We start from the raw sequence: 27,304 nt of genomic DNA on the forward strand, positions 1-27,304 counted from the left end.
ATTTTTTCAAATATATTTTTATTCTCTAACAGGTACATTTGGGAATCAAACTAAGCATGCAAGGTAGAGTTTCACAAAAATTACCACTGTTGCAAAATCACTCGCAGTTTATGTGTGTTTGAATGGGCAAGTTCGCATGTAACTCAAGTGGACACGATGGGTTAAACACGAAATCTGGAATGAGACTACCGATTCATTAAAACCCCACATGTCTAGATTAGAAAAACCACTAGGATTGTCAAATTTAACAGTGTCTTTATTTATAGTGGTATATAAGACCATTTTCAGCCATGTTTTCCAGATCAAATGCATTGACAACTAGGTAGCTTTTCATGTCCCAATTTGGGTACTATTTTGGCCCCAGTATTTTATTAGAAATTTATTAATTTTGTAAGACAGAAATTGGTGATCTTATTCATTGTCTCTGGTCCTGTGTTAAAATACAAAAATATTGGAATGACATATTATTTGAAATACAAAAAATTCTCAAAATGGAGCTTGAACTCGACCCGGTTTCTCTGCTTCTGGCCCTTCCTACTGTCTGTGTACCTGATGTATATCAGAAAACACTGCATAATGTTATGGCATTCTGTGCTACAAAAAATATTCTAGAGCACTGGATTTCAGATAAAACCCCCTCAATTGTGGGGTGGCCTAGGATATTAATGGAATTCATACCCCTGGACTTCCTGACCTGTCTCATGCACCAAAAGACCAACACCTTTGAAAGAATCGGGAAACCATTCCTTGACTATATTAATCTGAACATATCTGCTATAATGACAAGAGTATTTGTATAAAAATGATTTTCTTTCTATCCAGCTTCCATTGTATTGTATTGTATACTGTACTGTATCTTTCATATGTATAGCCTAGAAGTCCATATGTATATGTGTGTGTACACGCACGTGTGTGTATCTGCATATATATAATTTCATTTATTTATTTTCTGACCACTCCCAGCCTGTTTTGTTTTATTATTTTGTTTTATGTGTGTGTTTAAAAAACAAAAAACCCAATTAACACATTTATTAAAAAAATAAAGAAATTCATTCATTTTGGGATGGCTCAGAGCAAGAGTATAATTTTTTTTTTGCATTTATCTGAGGTCATCATTAGGTACATCCTGGGGGGAAAAATGTCTAAATTTCTCTTTTATCTAAAAAGTCTAAAAAGCAGGTACCAAAATGAACCTAGTTTCATAGAAGCACCCATCTGTGTTCTGCACAGGTAAACAGACTACATTTACAGTATGTACCACTTTTCTTTTTACCTTACTGACACTCCAAGCTCTTTCTAATGTGTTTTATTTACAAATTGGTGGCTCAGTGTCTTCCCCAAAACACTCCAACATGTGACAGGAGCTGGGAATTGAACCACCAACCTTTCATTTAGTGGATGCCTGTGTTCTATCTCCTGAGTAAGGTAGAGCTAAGAGCAAGATGCAGTGATAGTGCTTTTGCAAAGTTGTGTCAGGGAAGAACTTGCTTTATTGGAATATTTGCACATGGGGAAGTGAGCTGTGGTATTAAAATGACTAAATCCGCACAAAAGAAAACGCAGCATATAAAGGCACGTCTCTGTCAAAACTTGCTATTTTCAGTGTGAAGCTGTAACTCAGATATGGCTGTTGTTGTTCCATGTAGCGAAGGAGACTTTAAAAATGCAGAAAGCAGAGAGGAGGGGAATGCCAATGAAACAGATGCCAAATGGCAGACTTATTCCAACAGGCTACGTCCGGTGAACCAGACCATTCATGTGTAACTGTCATGTTTTTTATGTTATTCTTCGCTGGTTTTATCAGCAGTTGAGTGTAAATGTGCTAACTAGCTCTGTATCCCTCTCACCGGTATACAATATACCCAAAGGGAAGCGTGAATAATAAAGACTTCAAATGACAGGCACGCAGCAGGGTTAATGATAAAGGTCAGCTTGCCAGCATGCAGCCAGTGAGTGTAAAGGACAAGTGGCATGAGGTCACAGCTCACACAGGCTCCTGGCCAATATATGGGAGCAGGACCCACAATTCTTCAGATCCAGATGAGAACCGCTGCTTTTCATCGACAGTCCCCAGTGTGCCTGCCATGTGCCACACACTTCACTGATGCTTTTATTAGCCCGCTACGTTGTGTTAGTGATGACAGAAACTAATACAGTTTGATATGGGAAAACACGGCACGGCTCATATCTGTGTAAACAAAACAGGAACAGATGAGACCTCTGAATATGAGGGGAGGAATCTTTGTACAGTATACTAGTGAGGTTGTGAATTTTCAGTATTACACTCGCATTGCAGAAGAGAGGCAGGATATTCAAGTGCGATGTCTTGTGCTATTGAAAAATATCATGGAAAGAGACAGAGACAGCGCTCCGGAGTCCCAGCGTTGGTTTGACAGGCAGTTCCACAGAGAGAATGTCAGCCAACACCTGAAGCCACGCAACTTCAACAAGACATTCAGGATTTATCAACACATTTCACTACTATTATTCATGCGAAACAGGCATTCGGCAGCACCTGACGCTCACATTAGTCCTGCGTGATATTTACAAGACTCCCTTGAACTCCTTTCGCCTGCAAGGAACAAAGCTGCTTTTTGTTCTACAGACTAATCTCAATTAAGCCGTGTTGTTGATTACCTTGTGCACAGTTTTTTGGGGTTTTTTTGCAAATCTGTGTAAAAGGGACACTGAAAAAGCTAAATCCTGTGTTTTGAGATATATAAATTCTGAGTATGTGTGGCTGCGCAGCATATATAAATATAATTTCACCCCTCATCGTAATACCATTATTGTGTTGTTGAGATACTGTGAATCACCAAAGTGAAAGTTTGGTGATTCACAGGGAATAACTTCTTAAGCTCTTTAGCTAGAAAAAAAAAAAAACATGAAAAAACACATTTTATCCCCTAATAAACATAACAAATTAAATTAAGTGATACAAGATGAAAAAAGTTGAACTGTGTAGCGTGTGTAGTATGAAAATTCCTTTTAGCGAAATGAAAATGTTCCTTTTTGTAGATGTTTTGATTCGCCCTGTCTGCCCTTACACAAATACAAACCCACTGCATGCACAACACATCCTCACATAATTTAACCTGATTCTCTTTGCATGTTATTAGAGCCTTTTAATTTGTTTCCCTTTATTTTTTTTCCGATTATTTACAGGCAAACCATGTCAGACTTACTCTCAAAATATGTAATTTCCAAATGAATTGCTAGATATCAACCATCTGCACTACTTCTCCTCCTCTGTAAGCTGCTTTGTCATGCTGTAATTTCATTTCCCCCTTCAGGCTGCTGTTAATACATAACTTTCTTTTGTTGTTGTTTACCCACATTAGAATCAAGACAAGTCATAATATATTAATGAAAAATGTTGCCATTCCAAAGTCATGCCACTTGGAGAGGGTGGGCTTCATGTCTGTAACTGGATGTGTGTGTAATCTACTAGTGCTGGCACAGACATTTACATCCGATCCAGTCTGTCCAATCATTTTTAATGTACATGTGCGTTATGCAAAATAATGATTTGTAAAGCATGATTTTCGTATTGTGATTTATTGCTGCACAGCTTTGTTCTTAATTCTGGTCAATGACTGTGTTCTGTGATTTGTCTACATCAGACTGTGCTATAAATAACAGACCATTTCTATGACGTGTGCACTTTCAGTTATAAATATTTTCCAGTCAATCATATATTAAAAAAAAACAAAAAACAACCTAATTATTAATTCCTTTAGTAATTAGTTACGTATTAAGTGGAGTAATGCACAATGAGATTATTACACAATTTACACCCTGTTAAGGATTATTTTTGCAATAATGACAGCTCACATTAACCTGCACTAGATCCCTTAGCTACTGCATTAAGATGAGGTAGTATTAGAAGAACTTAAAAATAAACAAGTGAATAAGCAATGGAAATGATACTCTTCTATACAGCTCAGCAAAACACTGCTATTCTATTCTATTCTATTCTATTCTATTCTATTCTATTCTATTCTATTCTATTCTATTCTATTCTATTCTATTCTATTCTATTCTATTCTATGCTATTCTATTCTATTCTAAATAAATAGAATATATTAGTAGAAATATAATTTTATATTGTGAATAGAATAGAATAGAATAGAATAGAATAGAATAGAATAGAATAGAATAGAATAGAATAGAATAGAATTCCTTTGCTGTCACTGTACAGTGAAACACTATGAAATTCAGATGCAGCTCTCCAAAAAGTTAAACAAGTAGAAACAGATGCAAAAAACAGAAAATATTTGACATAAATAAATAAAAACTTAAAAAAAAAATTGTATATGTATATAGATCTGCTGACAGCAAGGGGTTTGGGAGGGTTAAGTGGGTTTTGTTTGATTGTTTTTTGTTTTGTTTGTTTTTTTTCTATGTGTGTGAATACCTGCGTGTATTCTGTATTTTGAAATTTAATAAACATACAGCATCTAAACACATAAAAACTTAAAATAAATAAATAAATAATACACAAATAAACTCAATCAACATTATATACTATGTTCGGTTTCATGTCTTCAGGAATGTGCAATTTGCCTCAAATAACTTTACAGTTTGTACAATAAACAACACCATCTGTCCTTAGACCCTCAGTTCAAGTGAGGAAATATACCCCTCCTCACCCCCCCCAAAAAACAAACAAACAAACAAACAAACAAACAAACAAAAACAAACAAACAAACAAACAAACAAACAAACAAACAAACAAACAAACTGTGTGAAATAATGGTAGAAACCTCAGGGAAAGCCACAGAAGCAGGGATCCCTCCTCCAGGACAGACAGACAGTGTAATAGGTGTTGTGTTTACAGACATGTGGTAAAACAATGAATACCGAGGATTTATAAATATTAGATGCAACAGGAATGTATTAAATATCAGTGTGGGCTAGTGAAGGTGTTTTCGCCTACAACAATGAGGATAGGGTTTAGGTGTGTCTTTTAGAGGTAAGACCCCCGATATAATTACAAACAAATGTTTGACTTAAATAATAGCATTATCTTAACTATACATGATTCAAAATTAAGAGTAATACAGATAAAAGATCTCTAAATACAAAAACGTCAGACATAAAAAATGTGGTATTGCGTGCGCCTTCCTGGTATGAACAGACCTGACATCTCTACCCTGTCCTCTACCTGAAATGACTTCAAGTTACATAAGCAGAAGGCAGTCAGGCAAAGGTAGTGCCCTGCAGAACTCCTTGTACGCTGGCTTACTACAACAAAGCCCTTCCAGTGCGTTCTAATTCTCTACATTTCCCTCAAGAGTATCTCCTCCTTCCTGGGGTTCAAAAGAATGGATGGGCGAAGCAGAATCTGGAAATTCCCAATTGCATCAGTTTTATACCAATCAGGTTTTCTGAATAGAGGGAAAGACAGAGTTGGAAGTTGGTTTAAGTTGTACTGCAACCATGGCTCCTTTGACTGCGGAATGTAAGGACACAGCACGCCTTTGTTTCATAGTGAAGCATGAGGCCAGAAAACATTGGAAACGTACGTTAAGTATTGCAAGTGCAAGTGAAGTTTTGTAAACCAAAAATATATATTTCCTGTTAAAAATACACCTACAAAACTTATTTTGCTTCTACAAGCCTGTTTTTTGCTTTTACAAAATGTTTTCTTTTACAAAACTTTACTGTGGCCTCTTTTTCACGTGGGAGTGTGGTTAAATGAGAGGCATGTCGAGACCTGGTCCAGACAGGAAGCAATATTAGTGGTGATGGACAGACATCGTCTCATTCACTACAATGGAGCAATTGTGAAGTACCACCGTAATGTGCCCATTTCACCTCATCTACTTTCACAAGAGTGAAATTGGTTCCTTTCTTGAAACCAGTTCCAAGATCCTCGGAACCAGTTTCGTTTACAGAGTGCTCCAAGCTCTAAGCCCCACCTCACATCAGAAAGAGGCCAGAGTGTTTTGCAACCACAGAAAAGTTTAGAAAATTTATAAATGCAGACAAAGTTTTGTAAACGCAGAAAGCATTTTGTACGAGTAAAATGGAAGTGCTGCATATTTTTAATACCCCTCTGCCAAATATAGTCTAGACACTGTCGAAAGTTCATTTAGATTAGATTGTCTGTGTGTAAAACTTATTACATACATTTTTATATTTGAAAGTGCTCAGATATTATAACTGCACAAGGCCAATTGACCTTGAAAAGGTAGGTCAAGGTCATTTATTTCCAATAGGCTTCTGCTCCATGCCAAGACGCATCCACAGTGTAAATTTGGTGCGGATATCTCAATACATTCTTCAGATAATGTGATTATGTTGAATGGACAGACAGACGGACACATGGGCAGACAGACGACTAAGCCATTACAATACCCCTTTGACCAGAAGTTGGCTGAGGGGTAAAAATGGGTTTGTAGGAGCAAAATAAGTTTTGTAGGTGCATTTAGATAGATAGATAGATAGATAGATAGATAGATAGATAGATAGATAGATAGATAGATAGATAGATAGATAGATAGATAGATAGATAGATAGATAGATAGATAGATAGATAGATAGATAGATAGATAGATAGATAGATAGATAGATAGATAGATAGATAGATAGAGTTTACAAAACTGCACTGCACATACAATACTTCACATACTTTTACAATGCTACCTGGCCTCATCTTGACACCACAGACATGCCCTCCCACTCGTCTGATAGACCTTTTTTGTGCTATGACACATTCCAAACCACACATGACCCCATAAAATTAGCTCTCATAGGACAAAATAGTACTTGCTGTGTGTGTAATATAACCCGTCGTGGACATATTGCCACCTATTTGCTGACTGTAGGCCTTCTGTGGATGCTTTGTTTTAAATACAAGTGCTGCACTGGTTATCTTGCTCTCTATTCTGCTAAATTAAGAGCGCCTTTATCATCTGATATCTTTCTCAAAGCTCCAAACAGTCACGATTCTCCCTGAACATGCATAATTCTCACCTCTGTCCTATTTGAATAATACCCAACTCCTACTCGAGAGGTGTGATTAAAAACACTGTGACTAGACCTTGTTCACATGCAGTCCCTCCCACCTTCCTCCCACTGATTGGTTCATTTCCACCCTCTGTACCAGTGCATCACATGCTGTTATTTTGCCCCCTCAGCTGTCTTGCCCACTTTAATCCATTATCCCAAAATGTCCACCTACCTTTGCTTGGCAATCTCCTTCGCTACCACCTCAAGTACCACTCTTTAGTGACCACGCCCCCAGGGTCATCACTAATCCAACCTTATTCTCTTCCCTTTTCTTCTCCTCCTCCTTTCACCTTGTCAGTTCAACACCCCGCTCCTGACCGTCTTCAAACTCCTGCCTCCCGCCTCTATTAGCCCCCTGTGCAGCGGCCCTTTTGTGGCGGCAGCTGCGGTGAGTGCCTCCCACACATCCGAGGACTGCTGACCTTGGAGCTTAGGCTCGGCTGCTGCTATGATTAATGCCTCTACAAGACAAGAAGCAAGTACCTTTACCTGCCTGACCAATATATATCTTCTTACACACATCATTCCAGTCTCAGAACACACCTGATGACGGACAAATCTCAACCTCCATCCTCGCTTTGTGCTGTACCTGTACTGTAATCTTCCCCTCTTCCTCCTCTGTTTTATAATGCTGCTGTGGAGGAGGAAAAAAATGAAAAGGGGGGAGTTTTAGATTCAGACTTTTTTTTTTTATTCTCTAAATGATCAAACACACCGCACTGGGCTCATCTGGGTGGTGTACTTGCTGGTTTCCGTTCGATAAGGCTGTTACCTGTACGTATTTTGCCCTGAGGAAGAAGAAGAAGTGCCTGTGTGTTTTTGGTTGTGAAGTTAAAAATCCCTCAAGGACAAATGCACTAAGAAGAAAAGCTGTACTGCCATTAGGAGCCCTATACTCCCTCTTAGAGCAGAGTATAAAGCAAAACAAAGCATTTGAGCAATGAATCACCACAGATAGATCTTTCAGGCGCTATAAACAAGAAGCCCAATATGCGTTGGGAATATACTACAGCTATAAAAGTCTTCAAAATACAAATATTCACCTTGGGGTATAGAATATATCTAGCAGGTGTCATCTTTTGACAAAGTGATATTTGTACAAAGACTTCATACAATGATATGTGCTGTTTTCATATAATTGATTTTGGGCGCCTGTGTCAATATCTTGGTGGAGAAACAAAGCAGTAATTTGCAGTTCCCATTAGAGGCTGAATTGTTTCTATTTTTCCGAGGCATTTTAAGTCCCTCAATGTACTTCAGTTCGGTAATGCAAATAAATTTGCATTATTTATTGCTTCAGGATTATCTGTACATTGTTTTATTAGAATTAAGAACTTGTAGTGAACTGAAGTTCAGTATTTATGCAGTTTAGTGTGACCCTGGGAGTAAAATAATGCATTAATTAAAACAGCTTAATGCTCCACAGTCATGATGTTATACAGTTGATAAGCTATGCAATGACACATTAAAGGTTGAGGGGACCTTCAATTTATATCCTTGAGAAACCAAGGTCATTTTGCAATGGGTGGGCTATAAACCAGTCCAAACACAACCAAGTACATCAGGTCACATGAAAGCCCCAGTTGGTGTGAATATATTTTGGGATTTACTGGCATGACTATTAAAAAGGGCATCTGGCTCAGGAAGCAAAGGGGAAGGCCAGCCAGGGATTCAAACAAAACTCTAAAAGGTCTGTTTGTGCACGTTAATAGCCTCTACCACAAAAATCAAAGCTGAAAGAAAAGCTTAATGATTGCACTGGCCTGCCACTACGCATGCATTGCATTATGAATTGCCTGTTGGGTACTTTATTTGAGCCTCACACTCAAATACACTCAATTTAAGGACCACTTGAAAAAAATGGCAGTAAGTGGCATACCTGGAAATTGGAGTTCTACCCCCTGAATCAGTATTAGGTCAGATTTGTCAGAGGCAGAAGCAGAAATGCCATCTCTTGTTTCCATACCATGCCATGTCAGCAAGTGAGCAAGATAGGCTCTGGGCAAATATTATTCTTGTCTTTGAGGAGCCACTCACATCTGTACCCAGAAAACTCTCACTTTTGTCTCCGACTCGACCAAAGAGAAAAATGTTGACGCATGTTTAAGGAGGCAAATGAATGCTTCACAAGATCCTCCATCACTAACAGCAAAGGTCAAACATACAGCAATAAAGCATCTCAAGCACAAACACTGACATGAGGTTGACATTTTCCTTCAGCAAACCACCGTTCCATCTGTGCACTTCATTTTGCCATCTTTGAGTCTGAGTGCTCCATTTTTACATGAGACGCTGCAGAGGACCCCTTGACCAGATGAAAGCAATTGGCGGGTTAGTGCTTTGATGTCTTTGTAATGCATATTTACTGTTTTGGTGCAAGTACTGCGATCATCTAAACATGTTTTCATCTCAGGGCAGTGCCACAGCAAAGCTTGTTTTGCATAGTGAAAAGCACTACTGTACCGTAGAAATTGATTTCTTTATGTCACAGTTTTCTGAAATGTCATGCTTATGAAAAATAATGAGCTTTGTTCCTGTTTCCATTTGTTGCAAGATGAAAAGGAAAGACAAATTCTCATTAAGAAAACATCACCAACGTGGGTTCAAGTCACAAAAGTGAATAGAAATGTATTGTTCGTTCAGTGTAGAACAACTTTCTGCAATGGCACAATGACCATGCATCAGTCTGTGCAGGTGAAAAGAAACTGTGATTCAAGCAAGAGACGGGTCACGATGTTGGGATTTTTAAATAGTCAGTAAATGAATCAAAAGTAGTGAAATCATTCACTTCTGCAGAAATCATCCTTTCTTAAATAACATATTTTTCATTGTTGTGTACAGCAAAGTGTACAGCGTTTGGTTACCAGATATGTTTTTATAAGATACATCTGTTTTCTCACTGAATATCATAAAGAGCAGAAGATGAACGTGCAAACACCACTGTCACAAAGTTTAGTCTTATTTAGCTCTTTCACTGTCACCCTCACATAGACTGTAGACAGTCAGTCACCCATGTCAGTCCGTTACACCTCTGTTTACTTCCCCCCAGCTGAATTCACTGTTACACCATTCTTGTTTACTTATTCTTCAGTTTTGTTGTCAGACAATGAACTAGTGTGAAATGGTCATTTACTGCATGAAGAGCCTACATGTTAACCAGCAGCTACACTGAATTCATTGTAGAAAGCTTTGTTTGATGATACAATATATATTTTTCATCCATATATTTTTTCGTCCTTGTTTATTATTCGCAGGTGTCTATTTATATATTAAATTACAATGACAACTCTGTGTCATTAGGGTGGTTATTAGAGCCCAACCAATTAATTGCGCTGATTATAGCGTATCACTGATTAATCAATATTGGTCAATATGTAGCAGATGTATTAACTTTTTTGCTGCGTGGAGATTCTGTTGCTCTGCTCTTGTGTGTCTGTGCTGCCCGGAGAGTTAGAGGAATAGTAAAGTATGTTCACTTTCACGTTCACTTTGACCCCCCCCCCCAGGCTTACAAACTATTCACCCCCATCCCCATCCATGCACTTCCTCTGTACCTCACAATTTCATTCTGCAGGCACACCTGGGTATTAATACTGTATATTAATTGTCGCTTACATTCAAAGAATGATTTACAAAACAATTTTTATGTCACTACTTATAAAATATAGACTCATATCTTTTCCCAAAAGTCTGCTCTCCCCAGCATAAAAACTACCACATCTACAACCTGTGGTTCCCACATACTAGTCTAATATAAGACTATTATACAATGTTTTAAAGTTGTGTAAGTGATCTTTGTGAGATAAAGAAAGATGCAACTGTTAATCCACATGTCCACCAGTATCCCATATAAGACTATTATATCCTGTGTATATCAATGTTCTTATTGGCCAATATCGGATATTGACTTCTTTTGGCCCCCAATATCGGTAATGGCATTGGCCCCAAAAATCTCATATCAGTTGCGCTCTAGTGCTTATACCATACACCTCTGCTGTGTTGCATCCATGTTTCAGTTTCTGGTATAAATAAGCTAAACATTTTTAGAAATTTAGCTAATGAGATTCAAGTATGTACAAACAAATGTCAAGCAAATTGATTACAGTACAATGACCATTATAACCCTGCAGGAGAAAAAAAAAAAAGTAGAATGTCACTTTTTTACCATCCCTGAACAGATGGTAATTGCAAACAAACCAGAAATAATTTCCATATTGAAGTGTCAAAGCCAGAAACTAACTTGTATGAATTCATGACTTCATGGTTACATTACCACTGCAGGAAAAAACAAGAAAAGCACTTGGAGAGTGCAGACCTCTGCCAAGACAGATCAGGAACATCACCAAAATTTAATAATTTCTTCCTTGTGCCAGTATCAACATTTCCTGTAAATTTCATGAAAATCCATCCATAACTTTCTGAGTTACCCTGCTAACAAATAAACAAACACGCAGACACACAAAGCAAAGCGATCCCAATACCTCCCAGCAGAGGTAATAACCTAAATCTGATTTTTCATTTATATGTGGATCAGATCTGTTTATTTCATGAACCAGTGTGAACTAGACAAATCGCATAGAATCTGATCTTTTCTGATCTGAAACCACTTCCATTTGTGGTCCTGAACCAGACATGGATCTGATCTTTTTTAATGTGATCTCAGTCTTAAAAGGCAGATCAGAATTCCTGTGACTTTTACATAACTTTAAATGGAGATTTGTCACAACTCTGCACAAGAGGGAGTCACTCACATCTTATATAGTTATTCAAATGCACATACATTCATATACAATAGCAAATGCTTACACATTTTAGCTTAAAATTAAGGTATTGAATGCATATTTTGAACATACAGGAGTATTTCCATGGTGACAATTAGTACTTTTACTTAATGATCTGAATGCTTCTAACTTTGCTGCTTTTGCACATGTGGTTCAGTTTTGATAGTTCACAGTGGAATCGGATTTTGGCCACATCTAAAAAATAATGTAAAGTACAACAAAATAATCAGATTTGAGCAGTAAGCCTGGAAGTGTGAATGCAGCCTGTGCTAGCCTAATATCAGTCTATTTATATGGCCATATGTAAGATAAATGTGATTTTTTTTTCTGTAATGAGCAATGTGAGGGATTACAAGTTGAAATAATTGCATTAGAGTTTCTAACCTCAGTAACTCTTCAGTACTTTAATATTTATTCATGACAAATTCATATGTAATAATATAATCTTACTAGTGCGCTGACCCGTGGGAATGCACAGGTTCTAGAAGCAGTGGAGTTGATAAAATGGGGAGCTGAGCTAAGCTTACTGGTGTAACACACAGATTAGGAAGAAATAGAATGGCCCTTATTTTGTTTTGTATTGACATCAACGTGGACCAGAGACTTTTACACAGGACTGAACATGACGGTTTATTGTGACTCTTTATTGTGTCTTGTGTCCGGATCCACTGAACTGCGGTCCATCCGATCGGAGTTTGCACTGAACAGTCTGTCAAGGCAGCATAAGACTTTTACACGGGACTGAACATGATGGTTAGTGAGTTTTACTATTTCCAGTAGCATGTGAAGGCAGCATAAGACTTTTACACAGGATAGAACATGACCGTCTGATCGGAGTGTGCACAGAACGTCTGTCACCTTGTTATGGTCCAGAGGGGGAAGTTAACGGGCCAGGTCAGACTGGGGATCGGTGGAGTGGAACTGGGCCACAGTAAGAACCAGACTGACCTTGTTAGTGTGTGATCACGGCTGGACCCAGTTCTCCCGTTGTGTCCCAGTGGTTCCGTTGATCCAGATCCAGCAGCCCCCCCTGCCCTTTTCTGCGGCTGTGAATGGACTCCTCCGTGGGCCAACTATATGCCCATTGTAATTTTAAAAACAACTAATAACTCCAAAAGTATTGGTCAAATCAATAAGCTGTTTTGGCCTGTCTGATCCTTGACCCAAAATACATAAGTACTGCAAATGGCAAAGGCTAGCTCTGTCCAGTTTATCAATTATAAAGCACACACACACACACACACTCAAACAGAGGCCACTTGGCTTTTATAATATAGATAACAAATTAATTTTACATTTAAAGACTTTACGGTGAAAAATGTAAAAGGTTCTCACTACAGTGTTTAGTTTGTCTGATCTGGGCTACTGTAGAAACATGGCAGTGCAGCTCCATGGAAGAGAGGCTGCTTAATATATATACAGTAATGTGTAAAAAGCTCAGTCTAATGAAATCATGATTCTTATTTTAAGGTGATTATACACTAATAAAAACATAATTGTGAATTTTACACTCCATTCCTACAAATAGATACATCTAGATTCCACACACTAAAGCTTCCTATTCCTCTGAGTTTAATATTCATAAAGGCAATCCAATGAAACAAACCCGGTTGGTTCCAGGTTTTGGACTTTTTGCATCAGTGTGTGAAAATACAATTATTCTTGATTGGTTCCACTCCCTCGACAACGGACTGCGTTCTTTCAATCAGGAAAGTCTCCAGCTATGGAAATGACACATTCCTTTAATGGGGTGGAGGGTGAACTCTGCCAATCATAGCCAATTACAGTAAATGAGAGCTTGCTATTAAAATGCAGTAACGTCAGCAATGTTTACTAGAAATAATACAATCAAAATGAATGCATACATAAACCCATAAACATCTGAGCAACTCTATATTGAAAACATAAACCTGAGAGAAGATTCAACATCCTGCTGTGTAAATGCTGCTTAACATCAACTGCTCCATTACTTCTTGGGGCTCTGTCCTATTCAGCATTATCCCCTTTCAGCTCTAATCAATACTTTTCAGCAGTTTAAAGTTAGAAAGGAAACATCTACTTTCTGGAAGGTGAAGACGAGCGCAGAGAAACAATAGCCCCATCTTGGTCCTGTCTTGCAGAGCCAGACATTTGTTGCAGAGCGTCTGGCAAGAGCGGCTTAAGAGTTAATTTCCTGACAGTGATTTGTAGGAGAGCAGCATCAACAAGCTGCTGCAGACTGGAGCATGAAAACCATTACTTCAATCCCTCACTCCCTGACATTAATAGGATGAATAAATGTTTTTGTTCTCTGCTTAATTTGGATGAATTCATCCAAATGGCAATGAAAACAAGTAAATATCCATCTCAGCTCCCCTCCTGATAATAGAAGACAAAGAGAACTCACTCTCCTTTCGCTTTTTCTTCCACCTACTGTTTAAAAATTCCTCTGCTCAGCGCCAAGCTCATATATCAGATGATAACCAAAATGACTGAGACTGGGAACGCTTACTGAAGGCTCGTGTTATTGGAAGGGTTTATTTTAAGTCGATTCACCCTCGCCACACAGGAGGTTGTCATGTCAAATTTTATTCTGTTGTAACTCACAGAGTGATTTTTGTGATCCCAGGCATCCAATGTGACACATGAGATCCAGTCAGACAGATTATATCCTGAACAAAAACTTGTAGCAAAAAACAAAATCCATTTTCATTCCCGTCATCATGTCTAAAAACCAAAGATCATGGAGGTTGTAGTGTTTTGTTTGTGATTTGCTTTTAGCAAGGTGTGTATTTATTTTTGTGAAAGCTGTAGTTTGTGCTGATATTTTGTATTAAGATTCAGTTAAAGAAAAAAAATACAACAATAACTTATAATTTTCTCAAAGCTATTATTGTCAGGTTAGTATATTGTACAAACATCGGCTTCATCAGACCCAGCAGCGTACGTTAAAAGCACTTGCCAAAATAAAGCTGTTCTTGCTGCGGTGAAACCATTGATTACCACCTGGGTTATGTACAGAATGTGGTAGGGGTTTGCCAATACATCAATAATTAGATTCATTGCGATGCAATACATGACAATTCGATAACAATTCATGAATATTCAAAAACAACTATTTTTCATAATTAGTAAATGACAGGAACACAACTGCAGCGGGCGGCAGGAAAATAAAAGTGGCACATGCTGCCCAGATGCCTTAAAGAATGGACCAGGGGGACCACAGTAAAACCAACTATAACTGCTTGGTTATAGTCACAGAGCGTCAGATTTACACAGCGGGTTTAAAAGCTAGCATTTGGAAATAGGGCTGTCATGCTCTGATGTGAACACTGGAGCGCAGATTCAAACTTCCACACCGAAAGTATTTGGCCCTGAAGGAAGTTCCCGAACTGTACAATGAGACCAAAAGCATGTAGGACAACTCTGACATGTGATGCCGGCTTTGATAGTGGACAGTGAAATATTTCGTTTGTTGTGGGATTTCTGCTGCTCATTGAGGACTTTGTTTGGATATTATTTATTATGACTGAGTAAGGCAGCACTTGTGTTGGTTCAGATTGAATGAGCTGTTTTCTACAGTTTTCTACCGAAGCATGTGTATAAGGAGGGTCTGAGAGTCTAAGTGGGTTCCTGGGGAGCTTTTGAGGGGCCAGAAAAACTAAATAAGCAATTATTTATTTATTTATTTATTTATTTATTTATTTATTTATTTATTTATTTATTTATTATTAGACTTGTACAGAAATCTATGAAAACCTCTTTTGATTGAAATAAGTCTTATTTATTTCTAAAGACACTTTGTTGTTTGTTTTCTGAAAAAAATGTGGACTTCATTCCATCAAAGTTTCTTTTGTACTGTTAATAGGTATATATTTTTGAAAAGTATTGCTTTTGATACAGCAAATGTTTTGCAGATAACTAGAAATCTTTATTCTGTGAATAAGAGCAGCTTTTGCTGTATATGTCACTGCTACCTTTGTCCTGTTGGTTCCCTGGTGGAAAATATGTTGGATCATTCAGTGGTCTTAAACAAATAAAAGATAACAGGCAAATTTGTTTGATTACTTGAATTTATAGATATTGACAAATATACCTCGTTTAAAAGGATGAAGTAGCCACAGAAGGAGAAAAAAAAATCCTGAATGGGGAAAAAAGATGCATCGAAAATCAAAATAATCGTAATAATCATTATTATCGTGATAATTGTTGATTAATCGACTCATAGCACCCTGAATCGTAATCAAATTGAATTGTGAGGTGCTTGAGATGGCACACCCCTAGTATGTGGGCTATCCCACTGACCGCTACTTAAAGGGATGATACATCTACAATAACACTGGGATAACTTTTCAAGTAGGTTCTATGTTGTTAAACTGACCACAGAGTTACACTGAATTACATCTAGTGATGAGCAACAGTAGTATTTAGAAAATTAGAACTTGGTATCCAGTTACATTCACTTACTCATTTCTTTCAACCATCTTCGAATGTATACAGCGATATATTGACAAAACTCCACGGTACAAAAGAAAACAAGTTCTTAGAGGGTCCACATTAAGAGGCAACTAGGCACTCACTGATATGAACTAATCCAACTGGAACCATTCCCTCTTACATTCATACCTATGGACTATTTTAATTGGCCACTTAACCTATTGTGGTGCATGTCTTTGGACAATACCTAGAGAGAATCCACACACAAAGGCCCATGCAGGTCAACGCTGGAATCCAAAACCCAAGACCTTCTTTCTGTGTGGCCATATTGCTAACAAATTGCTAACCGCTGTATTGCCCTACAGACACAATATTTTTTCTGAATTTACAACATAACATCTACTGGTTTTATTGCTTAATTAACATCAACAGCCTCTTAGACAGGATGCTACTTAACTCTCAGTGGAAGTCACCATGTGTCCTTAAATAACACTCTGCAGTCAAATATCACCAAAAAAGGTTTTATTTTGCTTTACAAACACAGCTCTAAGTAGCATTTTCTCCCCAGTCCTCGGCTGAGTTACCAGCAGTCACCATTTTTAGTTTAGAGGAAGGACATAGCAGCACAGAAAGGCAGAGTCACTTACAACACACTGAATAACTCTGGCAATTCAACAAATCAATGTGAAATCACCTGCGCTGCTGCTGAGAGCGCTGCTTGCACTTACAGTAGGCTGAGGTTATTTTGATTGGATCTAAAACTATTCTTTTGAAGTGTTGAATAACTGGGATAAACTGAGGTGACAGTCCATCATGGTGATGGTGGCGCCATAAAATGGCTGTGATCAGAGAGATATGGGAGATAGACATCAGAGGTCACAAATAAACCCTGTCAGAGGTGAAAACTCCTAATCTCTTCGTACAATTACAGACTGTACTTGACCAGTCTCCTTTCAGAGCGTTTGATGGAGAGAGGAGTCTCACCTTGGGTTTTGGCAAGAGAGGCAGCCTTTGTTAATTTTTAATGCATTTGGAAACTAGTAATTAAGTCCCCCCCCCCAGTGGACTGGGAAATTGACATGCTCTGGAGAGCCAGTGAGTAATTATATTTGTAAAGAGCAGTGATACAAGATACTCCCCTCTGACTGGGACTCATTACACATCATTAGAGAGGCGCGGCAACCAGGCACATGCACACCCACCGTATGCACAGACCACATACACACACACGTACGTGGGCCAACGAGTCTCAGACACTTTGTGACACAAATTCACAATGTCTCACTCACTTTAAGTCTCAATCTCTGTCTCTCTCTCACACACACACTGATCAATGAGAATAAATCCAAACACTTCTCCTCTTGTAAACAAACTCTGCTCTTCAAGTCCCTGACCCAAGTGTGACAAGTGCTAACATGACAGCTATATTCTCAATATCTCATCTAGTGATAATCATTCTGTGGTAGGTCAATAAGTAATTAAAGATTAAATCTGAAATGAATCCTCATTCATCTAAATAGTGAAAGGTTGAGATATGAAAGTTTCCAAATGGGGCCCCAGGAGAATTGTGGTCCACCCTTTGAAGCAATAATTACCATTACAGCAGCGTAAGGCGAAGAGCTGCAGGGGGATGATAGAACAGCACTAGAAACTTAGTGGACTCCTCATTAATTGGAACAGGACTAGTGGCTACTCAGGGAAAAATATGGTCCAACCCTCCTCCGTGTTAGTCCTTCTTCTACAGTATTGTGTACCCATTTCCCACTTTTTATGTGTGAGTGTATTCACAGTTTATATTTCACTGTGGAACTCTGTAGCTGCAATATACACTACATACTATAACAGGATTTACCCATAATGTTTTGGAAAACACTAAACTAAATGCTAAATCTGCATTTCATCATGCACTGAGCACCATCTTTCAGTAAATATTTTAGTGAAATGTTGAATGTCCTATAATGCAGTAACTGGGGATAGTGCAGGAATAGCATAAGAACATGAAATGAATAGGGAAAAAGGATAAATAAAACATCCATAAATGACATTTCTAAAAGTTTGGTGCACTCCAATTTGTTGAAATCTGCTGATGATAATGTTTTTCAGTTTCTGTATTAAAAATGCTTTTAGCCCAGATTTGTTACTGAGGGCTGCTGTTGCCTAATAGTTTAGGCCTATTGTTTCTGTGAAATGAGTTAAATATTCAGATTGTTGTGTGTGTTTCAAAGGTGTTTACTGCATTATTAATGCCACATTCAGATTGCTCAGGGACGACGGGAGAGCTACATTAGTGTCAGAAAGCATGGTTTGAGTTGCGTTGTCTGCTTTCACTTTAAACTCATTATCTTGTCTAATTCTCTCTGCCTCCATTATTCCCTCATCCCTTTAAGCAGCCTAATTAAAAGAGCTTTCATTTTTTTCATTAATATGTATTTATTTATTTATTTATTTATTTATATTTGCATTTCTACATAAAACGCTTTTACCCTGCGTTCTTTCATTATTTAAATAAAAGGAGAACTGCTGCACAGTACTTGAGAGAAGCAAAACCCAGAGTATTCTCTCTTTTTTTTCCTACCGATGACCTGATCTTACACTGCAAGTATCCGCTTTGAACTACGAGTGCTGTTATGTTCAACTGTAAAGTGTCAAATACCAACAGTTAATCTACTCCATTTAATACCGATTAAACTAGATTAACGCTGAAACTGTTAGTGGCATCCATATTCAATAAAAACTACAAACAAAAACAAAATGAAGACATGTAATTATAATTTGTCATGTTCTGAGTATACTGCAGTTCGCACTTTATGACTGAAAATCTTCAGACAGCTTAGTGTTAATTGGCCCATCATGGTCTGATTTCTCTCTGGCCTTGGTTTTATTTGGTTTATATGAGTGTGTCTGTAATAACAGTTTAAAGTACCGTGGGGAGATTATCAGTCCATGCTACAGCGATGGACATTATCGCTCGACTACATGCATCACTTCTTCCCTGCTCATTTCTCAGAATGGCTGCTGGGGAGCTCACTAAGAGAGCTGCTTTGTGTACTGGATTTGTGTGTATGTGTGTGTGTGCATGAATGTCTGTATTTGTGCCACAGTTGTGTAGTGTGTGCATTGTTTTTCTGTGTTTTTGTCACTGTGCATGTGTATCTATTCTTACTGTGTGTGCAAATACGAATGTGTGAGCACGTGCACTTTCTTAGGCTATTCGTACATGGCATTGGAGGGTGTATGTGCATGCATGTAGAATGACATTTAGCAAAATGTGGCAGCGAGAGAAGAAACATCTGACTCATAATTGAAGTGCCATGAAAGAAATATGATCATGAATTTGTATTAGGCTTACGTGCTCATGCTTTAAACCAGCGGCGGAGGCAGAGAGCTCAGCTACAGCACCCACTACCTTACCACGCTGAAGGCTGATTACCACGCTCAAAATGATACTCCACAAAAATGACAGAGGAAAACACGGCACATTCAAGGCGAGCAATCCTGATGGCAAAATCGATCGCTATAACGCTCTCATCTCCATCAAAAAAACTGTGTCAGGTTGAATGTAGCTGTTCCACTGTGACTCAAACACAGTCATCTCAATGTCCTGGAGGATAAAACAGCACTCCTTCTCCATCGCCTCCTTGCACTTCACATGCATTGCTATGACTATAATTATGCTACTTTCATCCAAGTCTGATCATATATTTTCTGTCTTTGAGTAACATTTATATACAACTATTAACTCTGCTATTCTTAAATAAACAAAACAAACTTGGCTTTAGTGTTGGACTCTGAAGTGCACATATCTGGCTCTAACTTCTCAATTTGCCACTATTTCCAAAAGTTACTTTTGTTTGTCTCTGCTGGTGGCCTTTATTAAGTTTACACTTCAGATGAAATGCTCTTACAAATTGTTATTTTTGGTCTTTTTGCAGGATTTGTTTTTGATTTAAAAACTCCGGGTACGGTGGCTCCAGCTTTATCAGTTTGTTTTAACACCTGCCACCAATTTACTCTAAATCTGAGGCAACATTTCCAACAAATGCAAACAACAACATGCAAATTTCATTTTATATTCAAAGTGTTTGTAGTCAGTACGCAACCACTCTAAATGTAAAAAATGCGTGGGGAAGGAAATCAGCTGTGTCAGAGAGATGGATGGAATAGGTACAAAGCTTGGGTAGTGTGCTAACAAACTCCATTTTGTGTTGCTGCAGCTGTTTCCATGGAGCTCTCTCTCTCTCTCCCTTGCTTTCTCGCTCGCTCTCTGCCTCTCTGCTACCTCTCTCTCTCTCTCTCTCTCACATACACACACACACACACAAGTGTCTGAAAGAGGATTCAGCTGTGTGAGTCAATCTGCAACCAACCGCAACTCAGAGAGAGAACCCTTCGCTCTCTAACAGACTCTTCTACTCTCTTCTCTCCAGCATCACGCCCATCTCATGATTTTTTTTTTTCCAAACTCATTACAATAATTTCTTAATTTATTCCAAACCACAGTCACAACAACAAACCCACACTCAATTAATGTGATTTTGATGCACGGGCACCACATTGAAATGAAGCACAGGAACCAGTCCGTGTATTTACTGTGCTGTATTCTTCCCTTTGCCTCATTTGGAGCTTATGTGACAATCAGCAGCGCTCATTACACCTAAAGCCGACCTACAAAGATGGCCCAGAAAAATGTCCTTGAAGATGGAGGAGGAGGTGAAAGAAAAAGAGAGGAAAAGATGCTTACCGAGGACTCCGACACGGTAGTTGAGAGTGATAACGATGACATTTCCGTAGCTGGCCAGGACGCTCCCATCGATCATGTTGCCCGTCCCCTCCATGTAGGATCCTCCGTGGATGTAGACCATCACGGGCTTGGCTCCAGTATCTCGTATGTCTGCAAGAGTGGCCATCATTAACACATTCACATTGTCGTCCACTCAGTCCTATCAAGGGTCAGCTCAGATACAGCAGATACAGAACATAATGGGCGAACGCCACAAACAGACAAGCTGACAGTCACCTCCCAGATACCAGCTTTAAGGATACAGTCTGCTGGCCTACTAATGGGAACAGAAACAATATCCTTTCATATCTACTTTATGAGAAACAAATGAATGCCCACTCATTATAGTGAGTTCAACTCTATTATCATAATTGGCCGTCTTTGCTGAAACTATGGCTTGTCATTTACCTCTTATAAACTAAACTATTAGGGATGTGTTTGGTTTTGTGTTGCCTTCCAGGAAGCAGACCCACTTCCCAATATAGACACGTAGGAAGCCATTAGGGAGAATAAAAAGAGAGGTACTCTGACACATCTCCTAACCAGGGAGAAGGCTAATCTGGCTTGACAGTGATAGGGAAAATGCACCAGCTAATTACACAATGCTACCATGTGCCTCCTTTTTACACGGGCCTATCTCTGTGCAACAATTTATTTGCACGGTCTTGCGTGGCATCGTTGCCAGTTAAAATCGTGCTTCAGTTTTGGTAAAATGTTGTTTATTTTATTCCCGAACCAGAGCTTGATACCCAGCTGGAGCGACACTTCAGCCAGATAAAGCACATCCAGAGGTAGCGGGAAGAAAAAAGGCTCTGTCTGAGGAATAGACTGAATTACTGACTGGCTAGCTGGAGCTGGGAGACAAGACAAGAAACTCTCTCTCATTTTCACTCCTGCTCCCCCCGCTTTCTGTGTAGCTTCTCGCCTTCCCCTCCCTCACTTTGTATCGCTTTCACTCACAGACTCTCCCCTGTCTCTCCCTGTTTCTCTCCCGCCTTCCCTCCATCTCTGTCCAACTCCCTGTTTCTCTCTCTTTTTTTTCCCCCTAAGCCTGAGAGTGGTGAGAATGAGATGGGGGTGGGAGGGCAAAGAGTGAGGAAGACAGAGAAAGTGGAAAAGAAAGAGAAAGCAAATAGATGGTGTGTAAAAAAAAAAAAGGTGGAAGAAAGGAAGGAAACAAAGAAAAAAAGAAGAAAAAAGGAAAGAGGAGAGAAAAGAATCAAGACAGGAAAAAAGAATATAAAAGAAACGACAGAAAAAGAAAGCAACGGGCTCAGATTTAAAAGGGTGGTATTGTATTCTGGTTGCTATGGTGACTGAGAGCCAAAACTCAAAATCCTCAAGAACAGCTAATCGCGGACCACATCCTGCACAGTCCAATCTGTATCCATCTACAAACGCTGCTTGTTGTTACGTGGCCTATTACATTAGCATGCTTAACATTAAGGACAATTACTTAAACGCATTTTGTAGAGACACATTTTCTTTAACCTCTATAGCAGAGTTCAGCCTTGATTCACACTTTTTTTTCCACTATCCATTTGTTATTCATGGCCCCATTACATTTAAAAGCAAAGCAATAACTTGTATATGACGTGCCCTTATTTATGACTTTCTTTATCTTGCTGGTATCTGAGAAGGCTACACAGTGAAATGTGATTTATAGCTGACACTTCTCTATGCACACACTTATCTTAGACAAGAGGAGGAGGGGATGCATGGGGTGAGAAGGCATGAAAGGTATAGTCAGAGAAGGAAAAGGGTTAGACGGAGAGAGAAACAGCATAGTGATATCCTACACAAGCTAGTCAAAGAAATGGGCCACATATACATAGAGAGAAGAGGGAGAGAAAATAGGCAAAGGGGAAGAAGGAAAAGGAGGCAGAAAGAAAAAGAGATTAGTCATGTCAATGTTATCAGTCACCTCTTTTGTTGATTCACATCGTGTCTCCATGACAACAGTTAAATCCGTTTGGGAGAGCAATATAAGACATTGAAGCTCCACTTCTTCTAATCTATTTATTGACTTGATCTGAAGTGTCACAAAGATGTGATATAGGACTCAATGACACTGATTTGTGTCAGTAGAAAATGTACATGCAACAAATCCCTACTGGACCTTGGTTTACAGTGAAAAATAATAATGCATGCTGTACATCCACATCTGAGCTGCAGCACGGCCTAATCTGGTGAAACAGGTGACTCAGTAGAGCTCCCCTGGAAAAGCTATTTCCTGATTCACTACTTCTCCAAGGCAAATACATCATTACATCAACACACATATTTGTATCTTCGTAAGGTTCCAAATGCACAGAGCTCTGTGCTAGAAAAGAAACAGAAATATATTCATTAATGCACATACAGGTTTATTTACAACAGAACTCCATGCACAGTGAGCTACAAATAAAAACGGCAAATAAACTTGTGATTTGAAGATGGAAAAAAAATGTATACGGATGATGAAATGTAGATGAAAGCTGATGTGCACCGGAGAGTGAAATGAACAGAAAGATAATTCATGTAACACAGTATGTCTCACATATTTTTTCAACAATACAAGTGAGATCATGCAGCAGCTACAAAACAGTAAATTCAAACAATCATTATGTGACAACATTAATAAACCGATCTTCGGTTCACTGCATTTCACACTGGCTAAAGTGAAGAGTTTGGGACAGTTTCGCCGACAAATAGGCATGAATTTTAGCAGAATGCACATGGAAAAACTTTTTATAGGTGCATCACAGTAGCTCTGGACTGATTGGAGTGTCAGTGGGAGGCATAACTCAGGCTGAGCTGTGCCTCTAAGTGTTGCTGCTGCAAGTGAAACTCACCAGGAGGCCTAGGAGCACACATTCCTTCCCACTATACTTTATTTTTTCTATCACCCTTACCTCAACCTTTTTCGTCCTTTGCCTCCTACTCCATTGAAAACAGTCAGTCATATATCTGACGTTAAGCGCCCCAGAACCGGCCTTGACACCCGTGAGTGGGACGGGACAAAGGCGAGTGGAGATAAGTGTCGGTGGCATTGACTGTGTCAACACTTGGTGAAACATGGTGGCTGTCAGCGGCTATCAGTGAGGTCTGAGGTGGGGGAATGGGTGACAATGTCCTGATGTGGCAGGACATGACATGCACCCTACTGTAGAGCTCTTGTCAGGCCAAGCTTCACGCTTCACTTATAACAAGTCCATTACTGGCCATGTTCACATTTAAGAACTGCATATACTTTATCTAGGAAGCTCTTTGCAAAACAGGCAATGTAATTACACTGAAGCAGCTTGTGCGGTTGTACAAGTCACTGTCAGTATTCTGAATGTCACTGAATGTCTGCTTAATATTACTGCTAGGCCTCGGAGGGAAAAACGGCTGAAGTGAAGGAACACACAGTAACAAATTTTCTATTTTGGACCTGCAGAGCACAGTGGAAAGAAGACCACAAAAAAAGGGTAAAAAAAAAAAAAAAAGGTCTTACTATTTTAAGCCACTGGAGCCTGCATTATGGAGAAAACTTAGTCTGTAAATGGTTACAGATATATTATGATCTAATAATGAAAAATAACACTTTCAAATGTACAGTATTGATTTGTGCATAATTTTCACAAATGCTTGTTCCAGTCCTCATACAATTACACAACAACACATTTCAAACACATCAAACATCTTTACTAGTGCACACATTGCAACTTGAGCAAATGTTTATTTTTTACATACAGATTTTTAACTTCAGTTTCACACATCAGATTATTTTACACTTCAAAACGCTAACTGTGCAAACAAATGTCAAGAAATATTTGTGACAACCCCCTTGCACTTATTTACTGGTAGTTATATGCATGTTTATGGATCACCTGACATGCATGTCATATTTGTTGGAGGATTTTGACTCGTTTCACGGTCTTTGCTCCACAAAGATCCGCATATTCTGCATGCTGCATTTGAGTGCTGGTGGCAAAGTGGGACATTTGGCAAGATGTTTTTCTAAAGAGACAGAGATGTTGATCTTTAGAGACAGAACAGCTCATCACTCATGTAGAAAACATACATTTACCAACTGTTTACTGTGTAATGTGGTTCTAAGTCAAACTCGCTGAGTACGGCTTTTGTTACATCCAGTGTCTTACACAGCGGGCTGCCCTATGAATGTAAATAAGCAGGAGGAAGCAGTAATAGCCTCATGCTCTGCGGTCAGTAATTTGCAATAGTAATTCATAATTTAGTTATAATCTCAATATTTTAAGCAACATCAGAAAATGTTATTTACATGTAATGAGTTTCGGTGCAGAGTTCATCTTAGAATTGCCTAGCAACACTGAACAAACGTTACCTTAACGACTACAGTTGATTGTGAAGACCACCAATGCAATTTTAAGATTCTTACAGACTTATTAAGTGTCTGTCTTTGGAACAAATGTCTTTTCCACTTCAAAATTATACATGAATCCCATGAAACCCTACCTGCCCCAGTTTCCCACCAACATTTAAACACAGAATGCATTTGTGGATCTGTGAGGATCTGGGACCGTGGAAAGCATCTAAAATTCCACACACAAATGTAATGTGATCTGAGCGTGTCAGATGATCAGTGCACAAATATTTAGCAATCTGTAAATAAATGCAAAACTGTCACAAATACTGTTAGACATTCGTCTGCACAAGGAGCTTTTTGAAGTCAAACTGTATCAGCTCTGTGAAGCTGAAGAGGAAATAAGTATTTAAAACAATATTTATTCAAGTTGTGATGTGTGCATTTGTAAAGTTGTTTTACATGTATTCAAATTTATTGGTATTTGTGCATGAATTTGAACACACATTTGCAAACACCCCATATAGTGCATATATTTTAGTGCAAATGTAAATCTTTTCATTTGCAGATCATGTGATATGCCCCTCGGAGAGTAATTTCTCTTCATAATGCACATCATCAGGAGTCATGTCATAAAATGAATAGAACCTAAGAGGTAGAGTAAGTCCGACTCCACAGGGTTCTCTACAACAATTTGACATTTATTAGATTAAGTAATGCATGTCTGAAATTCTGAACTTGGCAAAGGGAATATGAAAAGAAGGTGTATGTGAGAGTGTGTCTCTGCTCTGAATTTTGACATCACGTCAGTAAATGTAATGGCAGAAATGACCTTTGTGTGAAGGTGACTTTTTTCTCTCTGGCTGGTGTGTTTGTGCGTTAAATGTGATGCTGACAAGAGAAGAGGAGAGGAGAGAATACAGTGAAAGGAGAGATGAAACAAGCACAACCTGAGTAAAATAAAAGGGAGAAATAGTATGAAGCCTGCAAGACTATTAACCAAAGCTCCCTATAGCTTTGGTCTGGATCTAGATGAGAGTAGAGGTGCTGTCATCCATAAGACTCAAAGACAGCCGTTTGCTCCCAGTGCAAAAGAGGACTAGCCCTTTAGTCTTCCAGGGAAGCCTGTTGTCCTTGGTGTGAGCCCCATAAGCTGACGTTACGCTGTAAAATCCCCTGAATTGTTGAGGACACAAACATATTACAGAACTGCACATACTATCCAAACCCTCACAGACATGGTGTGGTGCTGCATAAGGAAAAGAGTCAAAGTCCCTCAGTGAACTAATTCAAAGCCTATCTCCATTCTTGTTCTATTCTCTAGAGTTTTCAAAAGCAGCATGTTTTGCATGTTTTTGCCTTGCCAATTATTTTGTGCCACTCAAGAGTAGAGGACAAAGAAAAAAAAAAGATGACAGTAACATTCTGGCTTTACCATCCTTTGAAATAACTCAAATGATGCCCTTGTGGATCAGCCATTAGCAGCAATGCTTATCTTGCAAAGAAGCTGAGTACCAGAATTCCAAATATCTTTGCATAAATGGACTTCAAGGGGCATGATTCCTCATCCCTGCCACATCAGACAGAATAGGATAGTGGCAGAATGGAGAGAATGGTGTGTGAATTGCCCCTACTGTCAATTCACCATTCTCCAGGCTGTCTGAGCAGAGCTGAGGGCTTTGCTGGATGGGGATCCAGTCAGGCCTGTGCAATGGAATTAATGGTAATACCCAGGCAGGTGGAGCTCAGCTCTGCTCCCTGGCACGGCAACGATGGAGAGCTTCTCTGGGGGTGGGTAGAAGTATGTGTGTTACTCTGTGTGTGTGTGTGTGTGTGTGTGTGTGTGTGTGTGTGTGTGTGTGTGTGTGTGTGTGTGTGTGTGTGTGCTTGCATGTGCTGCTTCCTTCTAGATTTTGGATGAAAGCACTGTTTATGTGCACAAATATGTGTGTTGCTCCACTGATTTAATAGATGTGGGTGTTTATGTCTGAGTATGTGCAC

The 27,304-nt window shown here is 38.9% G+C and overlaps 1 protein-coding gene across 1 annotated transcript in view; it reads right to left on the minus strand.

Annotated features, from left to right (window-relative positions):
* Positions 1-27,304, minus strand: part of nlgn3a (neuroligin 3a) — a 122,188-nt gene that overhangs the window by 57,395 nt on the left and 37,489 nt on the right. The window contains 1 exon segment of the mRNA XM_030145985.1: positions 20,956-21,105. Within this exon segment, the coding sequence (XP_030001845.1) occupies positions 20,956-21,105 (150 nt within the window).

Source organism: Sphaeramia orbicularis, chromosome 10 (genome assembly GCF_902148855.1).
Source record: "Sphaeramia orbicularis chromosome 10, fSphaOr1.1, whole genome shotgun sequence".
NCBI lineage: Eukaryota > Metazoa > Chordata > Actinopteri > Kurtiformes > Apogonidae > Sphaeramia > Sphaeramia orbicularis.